General features: G+C 35.5%; 1 protein-coding gene across 1 annotated transcript; it reads left to right on the top strand.

Annotated features, from left to right (window-relative positions):
- The first annotated feature begins 264 nt into the window (after window positions 1–264).
- On the top strand, window positions 265–1,579 carry LOC145038829 (putative 2-oxoglutarate-dependent dioxygenase AOP1). Its single transcript, XM_078987065.1, has 3 exons — window positions 265–684; window positions 765–1,089; window positions 1,173–1,579. The coding sequence occupies exons 1-3, from the start codon at window positions 320–322 to the stop codon at window positions 1,419–1,421; spliced, it is 939 nt and encodes a 312-aa protein (XP_078843191.1). The 5' UTR covers window positions 265–319; the 3' UTR covers window positions 1,422–1,579.
- Window positions 1,580–21,489: the final 19,910 nt, after the last annotated feature.

Raw genomic sequence — 21,489 nt, 5'->3', positions numbered from 1 at the left:
TTGGAACCATCGTGGCTTGGGATATAAAATTGGTAATCACCTATTTTTCGTAAAAATCTCGTTTTAGCAATGACTTTCTTTAGTAATTATAAAAATAATCTCTTCTAGGCATGATTACGTGCATTAATTAATATCCATAACTTAAATTGTGCGTACCGTTTCCTCAAACAAAAACGTGTATTGTCAAAGTAAAGGCATATAAATATCTTATATATACGGAATATGGGACATACATAAAATCCGTTTTCCAACTATATAAACCAAATAGATCTGAAGACAGAAAAATACATCGTAAAAGATATCCAAGGTTTGAAAAGAGATGACACCACCGAAGCTATCTGTTATCGACTTTTCGTTGAAAAACCTAACTCCTAACTCAAGTTCATGGATCACAACATGCAGTGAAGCTATGCATGCGCTTGAAAATCACGGGGTTTTCATTGCCAAGTATGACGGTGTGTCTCAGGAACTTGACGACGCGATTTTCCTTGCATCACGAGATGTATTTGATCTTCCTACGGAAGTCAAAGTCCTAAGCACTTCAGATACACCATATCATGCTTACAGTGGTAAAACTCCGGTCATGCCTCTTTACGAAAGCATAGGCATTGAGAACGCAACCACTACAGAAGGAGTTGAATTCTTCACAAAACTCATGTGGCCTTCTCGAAACGAAAGTTTTGGGTATGGTTTTTTATTTTACGTCTTAAATTCAGTTACACCTAGCAAAAATAAATTTCTTTTGATTCAACACCGTTTTTCAGTAAAAGTGCTTTGATGTTCTCCAAAGCTGTAGCAGAACTATATCAGATAGTGATGCGGATGGTAGCAAAAAGCTATGGAATAGAAGAACAATGTGAGACGCTCCTTGGGTCCTCAGTTCAAAATCTTCGATTCATGAAGTACTTATGCCCTCAAGCGGATGAGGGAAATCCTCTAGGCATGCTTCCTCACACTGATATTAGTTTTATGACAATTCTTCATGACAAACAAGTAAAGGGTCTACAGATAATGACTAAGGAAGGACAGTGGATCGAAGTTGATCCTTTGCCCTCATCGTTCATAGTCATGGCAGGAGACGTTTTCATGGTAGGTAGCAATATGTTGATTCACAATTCATCAATGTTATATATTGTATATATGTGACATTTAAGGTATTTTCATTCACTTAGGCATGGTCAAATGGAAGAATTCATGCCCCGTGTCATAGAGTTATCATGCAGGGAAACCAAGAGCGATATTCGTTGGGGCAATTTACCTTTATTAAGGGTCTGAACATACAGATACCACAAAAACTAATTGATGAAGACAACCCACCACGGTTTAAGGATTTTGATCACTACAAGTACCTCCATTATTTACTCACCAGTGAAGGGATGAAATCTGAATGCCCCATCAAATCCTATTGCGAAATTAATTGAGTTGTGTATTGTTCAAAATAAAGGTGTCACCACATTTATCTTATGTATCTTGGATCATATGTATGTCTTTTTCAAATTGTTTCTTTAATCAAGTATGTATGTCTCTTTCAAATTGTTTCTTTAATCAAGTATCATATGTATATCTCTTTCAAGGTGTTTCTTTAATCATGTTCTAATTACTGAATGAATATATATAATTTGTGTAAACATCTTCAAAATAAACGTGCCCCACAAGCTTTAATTACCTACATCCTAAATTATTTATTTATTTGCTGCTAAGCACAAAGTAATTATGTAAAAATTGATACTTTGAAACCATGTATATTAATATATTTTATTCTCTCTCTCTCTCTCTCTCTCTATATATATATATATATATATATATATATATATATATAATTGAAATAAAAACTGTAAATAGTATGAAAACCTAAAAACACTACTTTATTGATGGAGACCTTATTAAATAAAGCAATTTGATATCTTGATTTTGAACCTCCGTTGTATTTGAAATGTATAAGGAAAATATATTTTTTGATTCATATTTGAACTGTTTTTTTTTTATTATTAGTTCTTAGGATGATTTATACCGGTAAAAGTTGGACTAATTTTCCCATGTGGTGTATTTTATGATAATTATTGAATAAGTTTCCAAATACAGTTAAGATACTTGTTACGGTATTTGTTTCTTCTACAAATGGGACCACATGTTTCTAATTAGAATATGCATACCATGGACCACTTGTTCCTCGATAAATTTGAAATGATGAGTTTTGAGCATATCTACATTCCTATGTGATCATGCAACTCTAATTGCTTTGCATCTAAGTTTTTCTCTATTGAACATACAAATATGAATACCAAAGCATTAAACCCTAAAACTAGCATACACAATTCGAAAATCATATGAACATTAGGGTTTGATGATTACCTTACTTGTTATGTAGCAATAACAAGAACACCTTGAAGATCCTTGACCTTTGAAAGCTTAGTGCCCCAAGTGTTGCACCTCTAATGGAGTCACAAACACTTAATGCAAAGAATGGCTTGGGAGGAGGTGAAAATCGGCCACTCTAGGGTTTCATAAATCATAGCGCCGAAATTCCATATGGAGTGATTCTATATATAGATGTAGCTACTAGGGTTTTCAGGTGGAAACCCTAATACTTTGCTTAAGGCTTAAGTAGCTCATGGACCCCCTCTTTAGAGCCTTTAGACGAAATTTATAAGGCCTCCCGATAGGATTTCGTCCACTCCACTCTATGGAGTTTATCGTCCCAATTTTTGAAACTATCAATGATTTGCAAAACCAATCCCTCCATTGTTAATCGATTCTTATAAGCCCAAAATTAATACTAGATTAATTTCTGATTAACTACCAATTAATAATATGATTCTCAAATAATATATTAATAAAATCATTTTGAGTACCAATTTATTATTCATATAATAAATCATACTCTGTCTCCCACTTGGATAAGTCTAATAATTATTATTGAAAGTATGACTTTAGAATCTAATCAGCAATCGTAGCTTTGAAAAGCTGCTGTTGAACTCTGATTTTACCAGTAACGCTTCCTTTAGATAAGTGATCAAATATTATTCCATTCTACACGATACCGTATGGGTATGAGATATAGATTATAATCATTCTCTTTGTCCAAGGTTTGCTTCCCGACTTTCGATTTATGACGACTGACAACATACTACAATTAAACACATCAACTTAGTTCAGGCTTGGCCAAGCGCTTAGGGTGTCATCACTAAACCATCACGGGGCCCACATATATCACTTTTATCCCATTTAGGGTAAAAGGAACAGATAAACTTCGACTCATATGCTTGTAGTATTTACTCATCAAATCATACACAACAATACGTTTTGTAACATCAAGTTACTGATGTGTATACATATTATCAATGATTGACCAAATTGTAAACAACAGCAATATGTCTCCGTTTCAAGAATATAAGATATTATCGTCTCACAATCACTCGTGATAAAATCCATGAAGTGATTCAAATAAGAATGGGTTTAATCCAATTCTCAAATTCCTATTTTAGGAATACTCATGAACACCGCAACAAACATTTGCTATGTCTAAACACTTAGGTGTTGTTTGATTTTTTAAAGCAAAAATTCATTAACTCTGCGGACCACCTCTGCAACCCTCTGCATTAGAAGAGGTGGACCAAACGGCTGCAGACTGTAATAAGAAGCGTGTTTGTTTTTTTAACATCTGCATATTGCTGTAGATATTAAAAAATTAAAATAAACTAATTTTATAAACCGAAAATAGCTTTTTAATACGTAAAATTTAATAATGTACAACATTCCGGTAAAATTAATGATATTTCAGTAAAAAATAAAGATGTTTCAACAAAAAATAAAGATCTTTTAGTAAAAAATAATGATATTTCATCAAAAAAATTATCATTATTGAATATAAAAAAACGAAAAATAAATTCAACAAGACTAAATGAAAAAAAAAATGTGAAATAAAATTTTAACAACATATAATCAAAATTTCAACAATAAAAAAAGAAGAAGAAGAGGTTGGAAGATGTTGGAAGAGACAGTACAAGTGTCGCGCCAAACAGAGCACATGAAGAGGTTTTTGACTCAGAAAACTTCTAAAAAACAAACAACTGCGAAATGAAAAGTGTTGTGCGTGTGCTGCGCCACACAACAATAAGAGGTTTGAAGAGGTTTTTTTTTTCAAAAAACAAACAACTTAGACAACTTACAGTCGGATTCACAATAGTCTTACCTCATTACTTACTTCCAAAGTATGATCGATTGTGGATATTTGAATAACCTAGTTATTCGGGAAGTAAGAAATGCGAAGTAAAACACAACAATAATCTAATCCAATATGGTCTCAAAACATTTGAATGTAAATAAAACATTTATTATTTAATCACCATATTAATTAGACCTTACTCATTGTATATTGTTTCAATCAATCAACTCAATACTTGAATTAAAACAATAGTCATCCCATGATCCAAGTATGTACACTATGTTTATCTATGGTCCTTCCTTTGTGAAATAGATTAATTGAACACATTTCCAATGATGCTCATTTCACAATTTCCTAATCCTTATTATTAGTGTAAGAATACCAAATTATTTCCACTACGAGAATCTTGTTAGATCTAAACTTACATGCAGTGTTCCTTTTGTAATGTCAAGGCACCAAGGTCATAGAGACTTGGTCAATGATATTACAAAACATTCCATTTGAGATTGTTACAAGACAATTTCTCGGAAATGAAGTCTCACATTCAAAGTACATTCCTTAAACATCCTTCTTGCATAAAAGTTTCTAACTTACACATAGATTCTTAATATCAAACTCCCATTATGGAAATAGTTCCATAATTCCCATATGACAATTCATTCTTAATAGAATCTTATATGTTCAGAATCATATCAATATGGTCCATCCATCACCATACTTCCAACTGTCCCCAGCAACCAATCTTTGGTAAACCTTAGATTGTCCTTGATAGTTGTTTAATAATTTTGGTCATAATCGGTTCTGGTCCTTTTTCTCTCTTAATGCGCTAGGAACTTGGAAGATCAGAACAACGAATATTATAGCATATGCAATCGATCCTATATCCAAAGCATATGGGATACGACTCATATTGTTTTACAAAAAGACATGATACTAAACTAGTCTTTTGCTATAATATTTCCATATATAGAATTTTCCTATGTTGAAACATTTCAACATGACATTCATATATGTTAATGACTATGTTCTATTAAAATTCATTCTAAACTTTTAGATACAAAATGAATTATTAATGCCTTCTCCCTTAAGACTTACTATAATGAAACAATTTCCAAATTCTGCAACTTTACAAAGAACTTTGTTTCCTATAAATAATATTGCTAACTTGTAATACTTAACATAATAATCACGCTCCTATTAGCATAATTATTATGTTTTTACTAGTATAAAAATTATGCTCCCACTAGCTTTGACATGTACTTAAATATCAACTGAACTTCTTGGAATCAATACCCATTGACTTTCTTACCAAAGTTCAAATTTCTGATACGTGGTGATTTGATAAGTTTTTTCCTAGACTTCTCAAGCTCATACAACTTTCAATAGATAACTTATGTGTGTGTCTAAACCTTTTCAGAAATTATAGCGATAAGTTCCAAATGTTCAAACTATTTTCCATTTCTCACAATTCGAATTATGAAAAAGGATGCCCTAATCATACTCGAATTTGAGAATGCAATTATCACAACTGCTTACTCTAATCATTCAAAATCTACTAGTGAAAGTGTTTCCTCTCGTTCATTTTCATGAAGTAGAGAGAAACCTCTTGCCACTTAGATTTCATGGTGTATGTGTTCCTATCCATAAGAATTTCTCATTTCCAACCGCTATCAAAAAACAAGGTTTATGAAAAATCCAAACTCATATTGACTGAACTTTCTTATTCTCAATTTCTTGCCATCTGGTAGCATAGGGGCCTACCAGTGCTTCCAAGTTACTAAGTAGTTCACCCATATGGATCAATGTACTTTCAATGACAAGGTGTTTTTTCCTTATGCAATCAAATGAGAACTCATAGAACTCACATGCATAGTCAACTTAATCGGAACGGACACAGAAACAAGAAAATGTCAACACGATAGGATATCAACCTCAAGTCGTGTGCTATTGATTAACTAAAGGCTTATTTTTTATTAGTTCATGAAACTATTCAAGACCATTAAGACTCCCACTGACTTATTGACATATAAGATTCTCTGTCAAGTAACATTACTTGACAATCAAATATTCAAGAATTGGTATGGGTTCTTTTCAAGAACAACACTTCATATAATTGGTCTTAGTTGATCTTTGTTTTAACTAAAACATCACAACTACTAATTTCAAATGCGTAAGAGAGTAAGAAACATTTCTACTCCACATTTCATGAGGTTTAAACCTACTTAAAACATGTTATTCAAGGTATAACTTGGAGTAATTAGAGTATAACTCTAAAACTTTGATTTTTGAAACGAAGTATGATTTATCCTTTTGATTCAACCATTTCAACAATTCTCGAAATCCATTCTTATTCATGTAAATTCACTAAGGTGTCCGTAGAGGATAAATTATGACGTGGTTCCATAATCATTAGGATGAACGTAAAACATGATATTAAAGCACTCTCCTTTCCTTTCAGATTGGAGAAACTTTTATCTTTCTGCCTAATTGATTCTTTTTATTCGTTCTGCTATACATTGAAACTTTTCAAGGTATTAAAATTATACTTAATCTTGTAAGCATAATCATATTTATTGAACCATTGGTAAATCATGACGAATAGCCTTTATCATCCTTTGTGGTGGATTTGACCAGTTCACATCAATGTGTACTAGATCCTTCAATCTTTCACCTGACTCACATACATATGTGAACATGGATTTAGTCACAATTTCCCAAAGATCAAGATTCTCATACATCACACAATTCAAATCATATGATTCCAAGTTTCTGTCCAATTGAGACTTGGATGATGAGAATCCTTCCTCACTTGGAAAATTAGGACACTACCACTAACGATAAAAGTAAGAATCAAATCCATTTTCAATATTGCTAACAATAGAAATATAAACACCAATTTTCACAAATGTCATTGCAAGGATACCTAAAAATAAGATAAAATCAAAATTTTATTTTATTGTTAAAGTGCGGAAAAGTTGTCCTTACAATCAAAATACATAAGAAAATTATGTTTCTAATATTCCTAAGCAATCTATCGTAACTCCCAAGTAGCAGCTCAAAAATTCGATCATCAAACCACATGATTGAAATTCATCTCTCACGATCAAATTCAGCTTGTCCTTGACCCACCTTTGCATGAAAAAGGGAATCACCTTTTAGCTTTATCTACATGTGGAATATCATCTACGAATGGAAAGCCTTTTCCAAGGGATTGAGGAAGACCATAGTTGTCAAAATTAGACATCTACAAAAGGGGACAAATTCAAGTTAGTTGATTTAATCCTTAATATAACACCCAAATGAAATATCAAGGCTAGGAACCAACACAATATTTCACAATTCGGAAGTGGGATGCCGTAATCCAATTGCAAATTATTTGAAGGTAGGTAAATGACGATTTACCAATTCCACCACGAAAATGAAATTTAAACGAATTAGGTTTTAAATGAAATTCCTAGATCTTTTGAGATTCATTGAACTTTTTCATGGCATGTTTAATCTCGATTATGCCCTTCAAGTTTGTGACTGGTATACTGAGGATCACAAACAAGGTGTGAAGAACCATGCAAATGAGCTTGGTACTCTCAATGTCATTTATCACCTAATCAATATGTCGGTTAACCACACAGACTCCATTGATAAACGATAATTTATGAGAAACCCATTGCCATCCTTCATTAGTCCACATTAGTGTGCTGGTTAACCACACATGCTCCACTAACTGACCAGTAAGGTGCAATGTGAAATTTCATGGGTTAGCATCAAATTCATAATTTCCTATCCTAATCGTTCAGCTAACGACCCTCCACTAGTCAAGAGTGCGGTAGGTAAGAATGGATACCCAATGGCGGTCATTTTACAGGCCGCTTCCTTAAACACCCTTATAGATCAGCTTCGTGAATGAGACCTACGAATGGTAAGACTGACTTATTCTTATACATATATATAAATTAAACTTTTTAATGTTATAATAGCATAGGGTTGTATTTTAAACTTTTAAAATACTATGTGGTTTAATCTTTTAACAAATTAAACTTTTAATTAATTAAATTTAAAACTATGTATGGAATTATTAATTGTCTTTTAATTAAACACTTAATTAATTATTAATAAAATCCATAAGGATATCTTTTAGTGTCTTCCATTTAAATTTCCAAAATAAAAGAATTTTAATTCTAAATTTAAATTGTGAAATCAAAAGGATATATTTTAAACATTTAAAATATTAGGGTTTTAGAATTTCATATTTTCAAATTAATCTTTTAATCAAATCATATATTCTGAAACCAAGAGGGTGCAATTTGAGACTATTCAAAACTACTAGGTTAAATCTGCGAATCAAAATACTCTTATATTATCCAAATTTAACCATATGTTCAATTTTGATACGGATATCTCATACCAATCAGAAAAATCGAATTTAGGCATTCAAAATGAGTTATGGTAATATCCTAAATCAAAATCTGATAAAAATCGAAATTTTTGAGATCTGACAGGCCAACTCATCAAGTCTGGGCAGTGCACTCGATGAGTAGGGCCAAATCATCGAGTTCTGGGCACCACACTTGTCGAGTAGGGCCAACTCGTCAAGTTCCAAAATTGAACTTGTCAAGTTTGATGATCAGACAACAGAAAAACATTTTTCTTGTTCTTTGGACATCTCACTCTTGCACCAATTCAATTGAAAAACATCATAGACTCTGATACCATTGATGGTTTTTGAGCATATCAACATTCCTATGTGATCTTGCAACCCTAATTACTTTGGATCTAAGTTTTTTTCTATTGAACATACAAATATGAATACCAAAGCATTGAACCCTAAAACTAGCATACACAATTCAAAAAATCATATGAACATTAGGGTTTGATAATTACCTCACTTGTTATGTAGCAATAACAAGAACACCTTGAGGTCCTTGACCTTTGAAATCTTAGTGCCCCAAGTGTTGCACTTCTAATGGAGTCACAAACACTTAATGCAAAGAATGACTTGGAGGGAGGTGAAAACCGGCCACTCTAGGGTTTCATGAAACATAGGGCCGATATTCCTTATGGAGAGGTTCTATATATAGTTGTAGCTACTATGCTTTTCATGTAGAAACGCTACTACCTTGCTTAAGGCTTTAGTAGCCCATAGACCCCTCTTTAGAGCCCTTAGACAAAATCTATAAGGCCTCCCTATACGATTTTGTCTACTTCACTCTATCACGTCCATCGGCTCAAAATTTGCAACTATCAATGATTTGCAAAACCAGCCCCTCCATTATTAATCGGTTCCTTTAATCCCAAAATTAATGCTAAATTAATTTCTGATTAATTACCAATTAATAATATGATTTCCAAATAATATATTAATCTTATAATATATAAATAAAATCATTTTGAGTACCAATTTATTATTCATATAATAAATCCTACTCTTTCTCCACTTGTCATCCTGTCAAGTTGCATGAGTAAAGGCAACCCAAAAGGACCATGCTCATAATGAAATCAAGTACATACCAAATATAGTTATGGGCTTAGATAGCTAATCCAACATGAAACTCATTCCATAACATAGATCCATACACATACACATCTAGACAATGGGAACATGTGTGACAAAAAAACATATATAGTGTATAACATCATAAATCCAAACAAAAATACAAATATATCTAAAATAAACATTCACAGTGATCGGTTTTCTAACTTACAAACAATAATAATAATGTAGTGGAATCATAAACATTTTATAGTACAAGAAACCTAGAGATCTATGACATTTTATCAATTTATAGCATTATACTTATGAAACAATCCTCTAACCTATATAATATCGAAATTCATACAGTCAGAATTCATTATGACGTCCCGAAAACCTCATTGTAAAGATTTCATTTTTAGTATGATCAAAACACCAGTTATCTTTTGCTCAAACATTTAAAAGTATATCATAATAAAACAATTTCAGAGTAAAATCCTAAAATCACTAAGTTGCAGAAAACATGGGTGTGAGCGTTGCGATCAAGCTGAGCCTTCCCTTTTGAACCAGAAGTACCTGAAACCATAAAAAACAGTTGTAAGCACAAAGTTTAGTGAGTTCCCCAAAATACCACATAACATACATGTAATAGAAGGTTCTATGTGATAACTAGATTCTTGCTATTTTGCCACGGTCCATATAATGGCCTTTACTTGTCAAGTCGGGGGCCAAACACCCTGAATCTCACAAACAAGTGCCAAGAGCCACCTCCTGATCTTCCACACAAGCAACACAAGTAAAACAAACATATAATATACAACTAACAATTTACTTAACTGTCAAGGTCTGAACCCTGGTCTTGCTCATAGATTTGGTAGGAGCCACCTCCGGCTCATTCATAAAAATGCCAAGGGACACCCCTTGGTCTTCCAATAACATAAGCCAATGGGTCGGCAGTGGTTCCTTCAACCCATTGTACAGTGAGGAGACTCACCTTAATCCAAGATAACCGAATACTCGAGCCACTGCTACTGGAATCCTCGTACTAACATCATCAAATAATATTTCATCAATAATTGATTCCGATCCAACCAAGAATTCTAGTCCAATAACCAAACCTTCAGGGTAAAAGACAATTTTCACTTTTTTCTTACTTTGCCAATATCCCAATACCAATCCACTAGCACCATAAGCCCAAATCCCCTAAATGACACCACAAGGCCCAATAAGGCCTAAAATCCAAATTGGGCCCAAACCCATCGTAGGCCCAACCCGAGAAGACCCAATATCCTAAAAGGCCCAAAATAGTCATTGGCCAACCATGGTCAAACTTCTAGTTAGTGGTTAAAGGTCAAAAGGCAACATTTCAAGGAAGCTCAAACAGGTTGACTATGATCTGCGTACTCAGCTGGTACGCCTAGCATACTCCCTTTAGGGCTGGTACGTGCAGTCTATGAGATGGGTACGACCAACGTACTCCCCTGAACCCCATTCTACTGCATTAAGCACTTAATCACTTAATCCGTTGCTCCAGACTCTCAGATTGGATTCCTATGGATGACTTATCACGTAAAGTTGGCAACTTTACTTGCATGCATTGCTTAATGAGGCTCTAGAGTTAAAAGAGCTTAATAAAGGGTCTTAACACATGCATGAGTCTAAATACACCATAAAGTTTGCATTTTTATGCTTAAGGGACCCCTTCAATGTCAAGATCTATAAGATTCTGCTTTTGAAACAACCTTAGCTCAAAAGGATAAAACAAAAGGGACTAAAATGGTCATAAACAAGCCCAATAGAAGATCTATACAAGGAGTAGACAAGATATGGACTTTATACCTCAAAGGTAACGAAATGAAGATGCTAAATCAGGATCTCTAAGCTCCCCTCCAAAGAATGAGTCTTCAACCTTATTCTTCTGTTACACAAACCACCACAAACACTCTTCCAAGCTCCAAAGCTCACTCAAGGCACTCTATGGTTTCAATATTAGGCTAAAGGGAATGAGGCTAATCTAAAATGTCCAGAGGAAAGATATAATGATGCTTATATAGGGGTAAAACCCCACAACTAGGGTTTCATGCGGAAGGGAGTACGCCCCATGTACATCTTAATACACTTGTCTTATTCAAAGATAACCCGCGACATGGCAAGCTATACTCCCAGCGTACTTGGTGAGTACACCCCACGTACTCGACTAAGTCTCAAAACACTTAAACATCATTTGGCCATAAATCCTTCTTTCTAACTCTGTTTCCGACAAATGTTATATCCACGGAAAGATGACGAGAATCCCTACACTTCTATGAACTCACCTTCACCTTAAAACTTCCCGAATTTTAACACAAAATTCATAAAGGTCCGGACTATCAAACTACGTTTGTACCCTTGGGCTCCAAAAAATAATCGAACACTTGGACCACGTAGTCTGTAACACCTACATCCAAAAAGGGCCAATTCACTTATTCCCTAAGGCCCTAAGCCTTATGTTAACCAATAATTGGGCCACGACCCCGAATACTGAAACAATTCGAAACCGAGTGTTACAACTCTCCCCCAGTTAAATTATATTTTGTCCACTAAATCTCTCCTTAATAACACTTAGCCATAACAAATAAGCCAAACAGCTCATCCACACTCTGATACGACTGAAGGAATACATCACACATATAACAACATCCAAAACCTGCAACCGAACCAGGCCTTAGAAAGATATTAACCCTTGAGGAATAATCATTACCACCTTCACTGAAATTCGAGATTCTGAAACCCGGTCTGACTCCCTGACAGACATCCCGCTACGAAACACTGATAGATTCACTACTTTAAAAACAACATTTTATGATGTGCATTTCACTGAAATTAAAGACGACATGCTTTTACGCGTCGTCTATAGACGACGCGCATTTACGACGCGCAATGCGTATCAAGGAAGCCCATATCATAAAGGAAGACGACACGCAGTTGCGTGTCATAAGTTTACGATGCACATTTAGGACACGCATTGATACAGACGACGCGCATTTAAGACACACATTTACGACGCGCAATGCGTATCAAGGAATCCCCTGTCATAAAGGAAGACGAAACGCAGTTGCGTGTCGTAAGTTTACGACGCACGTTGAGTACACGCATTGCGTATCATTAAAGCCCCTGTCATAAATGAAGATGACATGCATTTGCGTGTCATAAACTTTAGCAACCATTTACGATATACATTTACGACACGTCTTTACGATACTCATTTACACATAATACAAAAATATGGAAACAAATATATACCAAAACAATCAATTTCATCCATAACATCAAGTCAAAAAATTTTAATACATTGGTATTAAGGAGATCTGATTGTACATTGTTAATAAGAGGTTTTCCCTAACTATATAACCTAGTACTACATTGCTATTAAGGGACACCTTGTTTCTTATATCATGTCAAAAAAATCCTTCGTGTCAAAAAATTGGTTGTTGTCCACCGGCTGTAGATGGCAAGTAATGACTTGAACATTAGCTGAAACAAAAAAAGCTTTTATTAATCACACAATCAATAGCATTTATAAGTACATCAGAATGCATATATATACTAACAGATGTGATATAATATGTACGATCCAAGAACTTCATTAGCTTATCATTGACTGAAGGAAATTGCTCATATGAAATTTACTCAACCTACAATATATTATAAAAACAAGTGTATGAGATGGAGCAATCAGCAACTTCCTTTTTACAACTTCATCTCTTTTTTATAAAGAAATCTTGTCAAATTCCTTTTTACAACTTCATTTCTTTTTATAAAACGTAAATGGGCCATACGCCCTACAAACTTATAGACCAACTGTGAGCAAAGCCCAATATGCATAATCCCTATGTGTTGTGATAGATACATTTTAGTTCTCGTGTTTACTATTCTTGATTACATTTACATAATTTTTTTTGTCATTTAAATGAATCGTTAGAGATTTTTATATAAAAAATAATAATAAAGAAATAGCACGAAACCATTAGTCAATCTTGTACCAGAAACATTGGTGTCAATAGACTCCACCATTCTCCATATAAGATCAAGTGATTGATATTTGCTCCATAGAGTGCTGGAAGTGAAAAGAGTTCAAGATCCGAGTTCTTTATTGGACTTGCAATTTCAAAGAGATAAACTGCAATGTGTATGGACACCATCGTGCATCTGCAATGTGAAAAAAAAAATTATCAGAGGAAAACATAGATGCAGTATCAGAACTCTATCTTGAATACAAACAGTTACCATAAACTGCAACATAAACCACCCTACAAAATGTCCACCAAAAAAATAACGATAATACCCCTGGTAAAAAAGAGAAACCTCAAGCCGCCTTAGGAACCGGGGTGTTCTCTGGCACTGTAACTGACCTATAAATTCATCATATCATTAAATGATTCATATATATATATATATATATATATATATATATATATATATATATATATATATATAACATGAATAAATAAATCTCACGTGCACCAAGAACACATCCAATGCAAGAACAAGGCTAACCCAAGGAGGGGTACCTTGGTAATATGGCGTAGCTGAAGTAGTAAGATCCTTGTCCACTAGGAATCCTACAGGGGCCTGCATCCCTAAAATAGCAGCACCCATTCCCACATGGTTCATGTCTAATTGTGAATTACCAGAGAAGATTTTGACTAGGACACCAGAAAGCAACAAACCACCAGACCGAATCACATTTCTTTCTCTCCATCTATCAAACATGAGCTGCTCATTCTTTTGAAGCTCCAAATACTTGTTCATGTCCAAACATCCATAATGGATTTCTCTTTCTCTTATATACGTTGAAGCAACACTTTTATCATGTACAGGTGGGTCCCAACTTCCATGGTTGTTGCCTTGTTGTTCTTGGATCAATTCCAAATTCTGTACCATACAATCCAAAGTTGAAATTTCACTGGCACAAGCTAACAAGAGATGATGAATAATTTAATTACCTGATATGGGTCCCACAGTTTTGGTTTTAGGGTTTTAGGAGTCTGTATTATTGGAGTTGAAGGAACAACATCAGTGTCATTCCATTTCAACCAAGGTAGATTAACACCTTCCATTTCAACAGGAACAGACTTCATTCCTGCTACTACATCAACATGACAAGGACTACTATTTTGGATTGGTTTTGTAGCTCCAACTAAGGTTGAACTCGTGTCACTTCTTTCACCATCAAAAGAAGAAAATTTTGAATCTTTAATAATTGATATGAAATCTTCAAGATATCTCTCTGCTTCTTCGTTTAATCTTTTATACATTCTTCTCCTATCATTGCTCCTCTGCAAGTTCAATACAATTACCCTTTGAAACTAAAATTTCTTGGTATTTCTCATTCTGCTCCTCATCTAGCCCTACAAAGGTTGCCACAATGTAGCCTTATAAAACTATACCTTTCTGGAGTATAAAGCTTTCTGTGCATTAACAATGTTGTTTTACTCAGGAAGCACCTCCATAGGTTGCAAACAAGGGCAATCACCTTCACAATAATAATCAACAAAAACATTTCATCACTTTTTTTCTATTCTTGGTAATGGAATACAATAATATTTCCTACAATTTGCCCTTGATGAACAAAACAAAATATATTGTAATAACAACTTACTGGCAACTGGTATTCTGTTATGGAAACTGTACAACCTCCTCTTATGGCAAAATGAGCACAACCAGGATACTTCCCCTGTCTACAATTTAAATCAAGGTATATATACCCGAAATCCCCTGAAATACATTTAATAACAAAACAAACAACAGTTAATTACATTTTTGGTCCCCCTGATTTTTGCAATTTTGGTCCTTATTTGAGGTTTTTGGTATCTATTTCAATAAAATGACTATATTTTTGGGGCCAAAGTTGAAAACAATCATCTATTACTTGGAACAAAGACCAAAAAAGTTATAAGAACCTCAAAGGATGACCAAAACTACAAGAGAAAACTTCAGAGGACCAAATGGGGATCGGTTTTAAAAATTGTATCACCAATAGATGCTATTTATAATAGCTTCATATTTTCAAATTTCTTTGATAAAACCAAACACATAATATGTAGTTTAGCCTTTTTTCTTTACCACTATTGAATAAATATTTGAAAACATGTTTAAATGAAAGGAGTAGAATTAGAATAAGATACCTTGATATTAGATGAATGTCCAGGTAAATGGTCTTGGATCATTTCTTTTGATACAAACCCAACGCCACCTGTCCATCCCTCCGGTGGCTTCACAAATACAAAACCAGACCCTTTATTTGAATTTATATTTTATAATAAACCCAAAAAAACAGCAACCTACTTTCATTGATTTGTTTATCATAGGCTTTTTTTCTAAGAATAATACCTACCTGATTCAATACATAGTAAACTTTGAAGTGATCAGGGTAATTAGAAGTACGTCCCTCCAGTTCTTACTGTAAGTGCAATGAATCCATCATCAAATTATTTAAATTATCCTTAATTAAATACTTATAATAAACTAAATATGTATGTGTGTATATATATATATATATATATATATGTATATATATATATATATATATATATATATATATATATATATATAACTAATTAGTTAATTACTTGCCTTAAGAAGGATGTCATCAGATGTGACATTAGCATAGATGAGATGCACCTTTGTCTTGTCTGAAGGGTTTTCAAGAATAGCTCTAACAACCTAACACATAATATAAATTACCATCTTATTTTATTTTATTTAAGAAAAGGACTTGATAAGCTTAAAAATAAATAAATAAACACCTGAAACATTGAAGTGATGCCAGATCCACCATCTATCATTCCAAAGGCTCTAACCTGACCTGGTTAATACCTCAAATGCCTCTATAAATGTAATTTAACATATTTAAAGCTCGCGTCCATTCACCTCCAAATAGAAGAATGTAATTAGTTGGATTACTAAAGGTGAGGATGCAGAAAACTGCTTTGATTCTAAATTAATATCCTAAATGTGCACATAGATCATGACACTTTTTCATAACAACTTCTAAATCAAAATCAACTTTCTTAAGCGTTGATACATCAAATCCAGTTATCAAATAATACAACAAAAACCAAAGAGGAGTAGCATTACCTTATATTTCTCCACCAGTTCGTGATCCACAACCTAAAAGTAAAAAAAAAAAAAAAAAAAAAAAAAAAAAAAAAATATTGTAACAGATCTCTGAAGAATCAGAATAAGTGGAAGAAGGACGTAACCTACCAGAAGGTGTGGGAATGAAGTGGGGAAGAAACAAGTTAGAAATAGAGTAGATGATGAATCCAAAGGGTCAAAGATAGGGGGTTTTGGAGGCACACTCGACTGATTTCCGTTTCTTGTAAACAACATTTGATTGTACCGATAATGACCCCACTTTAGGGATCTCGTATCTTCCCTCCCTTTACATACATTAAAATAAATAAATCATAATTTGAAACAAAGAACAAGTCATTGAAAGAAAGTTACTTACAGAATTACCTGACAGCTGGATTAAGAGGGGAAGAAGCAGAGGGAAGATTAGTTCCATGAACTGAATTGGAAGAACCAAGAGATGAATGAGCGGGACCGGGACCAGATCCAGGAAGCATAAGTGGTCCAGTACTGTGATTCAGTACTGGTAACCACTCGGGCCTTGAAAACAAACTGGAACAACATCTGGGTTCGATGAGATTGGTTCGGATAGTTATAGAGGTATATTTCTCCACCGAACATGAAGCCATACCTAAGAAGGGGATGATTATGAAGAAAACCATTGGGAAAGTCAGTGCGGGTTGGAGGTAGTTGAGGTGGGTATCAAGCGGGGTTTTAGGGTTTTTTTGATCGATTAAGATTTTAGGAACTTCAAATATGAAATTATCGATGTTTTACACATAATGCTTTTAGGGTTTCTTTTGTTGAAGAGGATTTTACATACGAAGAAGAAGAAGGACGAGAGTATCAAGGTGGGGTTTTTATTTTTTTGGCTTTCATTTCCCTTGGCAATTAAAAAATTGGAGAACACGCATTCATAAAGAAAAATATAAAGCGACAATTTTAGACAACATGCTTTTTTATAATAGGTGCCCTCCGTGTTTTAATTTTTTTTTTGTTCGACACTGTTTTTAGGGCACGCACAAATGTGTGTCCTTTATCTTTCAAATTTTGCAAAGCTGACATTATTTTGTAGGGAACGCACAAATGTGCGTCCTCTATCAGCGAGTGTCATTGTTTGCGCGTCATTAAAGGGCTATTTTCTAGTAGTGATTAATTCCAAATTGTATCCCAAGCTAATCAAACACTTCCAACCATTGATTATTTTGTTGTTTCTACCGAAAACCAAATCACTGACCCATTCATTGCTATGAAACACTTTTACTTGACAGAAAGACTCAGATGATCCTTCAAGTAAAAGATTCATCCTTGTAATGGTTAGACTCAAACGAGAGTTGTGCAGCAGTGTCGAATCAATTACTCTGAGATTATTTAATCGAAACGGAAAGTGACATAGCATATTCTCCGAATAACAAGTGATTCTACACATGAGTCCCAAATCACTAACACTGCCTTGACTTATTTTGTTGCCCTCTAGTGGCTTTCTAAAAGTAGCCAAGACCTCCCTGGTCCCAACTTACCTGCCAACAAACTGATTCATCGGATTTCCACATGGTTGTTGAGTCAAATAGTCATATGCAGTCACACAACGTGACTTCCGAATGAAGTTCTCGTATGACAATAATTTTCCTAGCTACCTCGCCACTACGGCTCTAACAACGTTTCTAATCCAACCGATCATAATCCACCACCAAACCTGACATCACCAAATCTAATGCTAAAAGTGAATGTTATATGACCATATGTAGTCTTATATCAAAATTAGCCTCACACAAACCACCACTTCCTTGATCCCACAAATTTTTTGTGGCCTTCCCAAAGTCTCACATCCTGACACACAATGGGTTGGACCCTCCGGTCAGATCTCAGTAAACACAAAATATAGCATATACATCACACAAACAAAATGCATAATATCACATAACTCAAATAAGCACAAAAGACCCTCCAGTAACACATAGATACCACTCATCATAAAGTATAGTGAGAGGACTCACCTCATAAGAACTCGGATAATCTCAAACTCGAATCACCGGTCTAGCCTCCACCTATCACAGTACGATAATTATCCTTAATTAATAACCACTCTCAATGAAGCTAGACCAACCCTTCTACAAACTCACAGAAGGGTAAAAGACCATTTTACCCCTCCACGACCATAAAAGTCCACAAATTAACCAAACGCTAAAAGTCAACCAAAAGTCAACCACAGAGGGTACGTTGCACGTACTAGCTCTCTATGTTGGGCATACTCGGCTGCCATGCAGGCATCGGGGATACTTGACCCCTATGATGCGCGTACTGGGATTAAGCCCAGCGTACGTCCTAGTTTCACTCTTTCAACTTAATTGGTCTTAATCATTTAAGACCTTGGCTCATATCACAGATCTTGACTAATAGCTCTTACTCCATAAAGTTAGTGACTTTAAGCATTTGCATTGCTAATAAGGTCACAAACACACAAAACTCTCACCCACTTAACTCAAAATGCGCATAAATCATGCATGGCTTGATCCAACGTCCAATTCTTGATTTTTATGACACTACACAACTGAATACACTCAAAAGGGATTGATCATAGTCTTTGGAGCTCAATATCTCATAAAGTCTCCAACTTTTGGGACAAAACCCTAAAAGACTGTACTATGATGCATAAATCAAAAGGTTGAGAAAGTTTGAAGCTTTATACCTCTATATGAAGCTCCCAAATGAGATATGTTCAAATCTAAGGTCCTGGACTCTCACTCCTTCTTCTCCAAAGCTTCTTCTTCACTCCAAGAACACACAAAATCACTCAAATGCACTCACAAGCTCTATGAACAAACGTTTAGGGTTTAAGAGGGTTCGTTGTCTGAGAATGGTGGCCAGGAATGAGGCAGTGCATCATATCCTTTATATTGGGGACTCACTCTAAGTTAGGGTTTTCACTTAGGGCCTAGTACGCCCAGCGTACTAGGTATCTTCTGCATCAAAAGCATGGACATGAATACGCTGAGCATACACTCGCGTACGTCCTACGTACTCATTCATCACCTTTTCTCAATAAAGGGCTAAAATAGACAACTCCTCAAAAGATCAAGGGTTACAAGGTATATCTGGACTTGGGATGTTACAATTCTCCCCCACTAGAATCAGACTTCTCCCTCGAAGTCATGCTCCGCAAATAACTCTTGATGCTTCTCTCGCATCTTTGACTCCGACTCCTAAGTCAACTCGGACCCTTTCCGATGCTGCCACTGAACCTGAACCAGGGGCACCTCTTTGTTTCTCAGAACTTTCACCTTTTGATCAGCGATAGCAATCGGTTTCTCAATGTAGTTCAGGCTCACATCCACCTGAATGTCCTCTAGGGGTACCACTGTCGTGTCATCGGATACACACTTCCTTAACTGGGACCCGTGGAAGGTGTTATGAATATGGCTCAACTCTGCAGGTAGCTCTAACTGGTATGTTACCTTACCCACTCTAGTGGTCACTCTAAAAGGACCAATGTATTAGGTCCCCAACTTGCCCTGTTTCCTGAATCAGATCACCCCTTTCCAAGGGGATACCTTTAGGAGGACAAAATCTATGACCTGGAACTCTAGCTCGTATCGTCGACTGTCTGGCATAACTCTTCTGGCGACTCTGGGCCATCAGTAACCTCTATCTAACCTGTTGAATCTGCTCAGTCATCTTCAGCATTATCTCAGTGCCACCCATCAACCTCTGCCACACTTCTCCCCAATAAATGGGAGTCCGACACCTCCTCCCGCATAGAAGCTCAAAGGGAGGCATACCAATACTCGAATGATGGTTGTTGTTGTAAGAAAACTCATAAAGGGGTAAATAAGTGTCCCAACTTCCTCCGAAGCCCATAACACATGTACACAACATGTCCTCAAGCATCTGAATTGTCCGCTCGCTCTGTCCGTTCGTCTATGGGTGGTATGTGGCACTGAAATGAAAACGCATGCCCAACTCCTCATGAAATTTCTTCCAAAATATGGAAGTAAAACGCATGTCTCAATCTCACATAAATCTCGTCCAGTCTCTCTGTAGAATAGCTCTCACTAATAACAAGGAAGTGAGCACTCTTCGTGATCCGGTCCACAATCACCCATATCGTGTCAACCCCATGCGCAGTCCTCAGTAACTTGGAGATAAATTCCATTGAAATTTGTTCCCACTTCTATTGGGGAATCTCTAAAGGTTGTAATGGACCATGTGGTCGCTAGTGCTATACCTTAACCCAGCGGCACGTCAAGTACCTCTCAACTACCCATGCCACATCCCTCTTCATACAGGGTCGCCAATAATCTCTTATCAGGTCCAAATACATCTTAGTGGCACCTGTATGGATCGAGAATCTCGATCCATGCGCCTCCTCTATCAATATACGTTGAGCTCCGCCCGTATAGGGCACTCAAATCCGCCCTCAAGAAGTCATAAGCCCTTGACTATCCATCATCAACTCAGAAAACTGCCCAATCACCCGATCCCTCTTGCGGTTCTCCATTTTCACAGCCTCCACATGTGCTTCTCGAATGGTATCTAAGACTAGATTGATCACCGTCATCCTCATACACATGTATCGGATCAGAGCACTTGCTGCATTATGGCTCAGGGCATCGGGTATCTTAGCCTTGCCCTAATGATACAAGATCTTGCAGTTATAGTCTTTCACTACATCCAACCACCCCCTCTGTCTCATATTCAGGTTGGGCTGATCCATGAGATACTTCAGACTCTTATGGTCCGT

This window comes from Lactuca saligna, chromosome 4, assembly GCF_052625555.1.
Source record: "Lactuca saligna cultivar CGN05327 chromosome 4, ASM5262555v1, whole genome shotgun sequence".
Lineage (NCBI taxonomy): Eukaryota > Viridiplantae > Streptophyta > Magnoliopsida > Asterales > Asteraceae > Lactuca > Lactuca saligna.
This window is presented reverse-complemented; position numbering and strand designations above follow the sequence as displayed.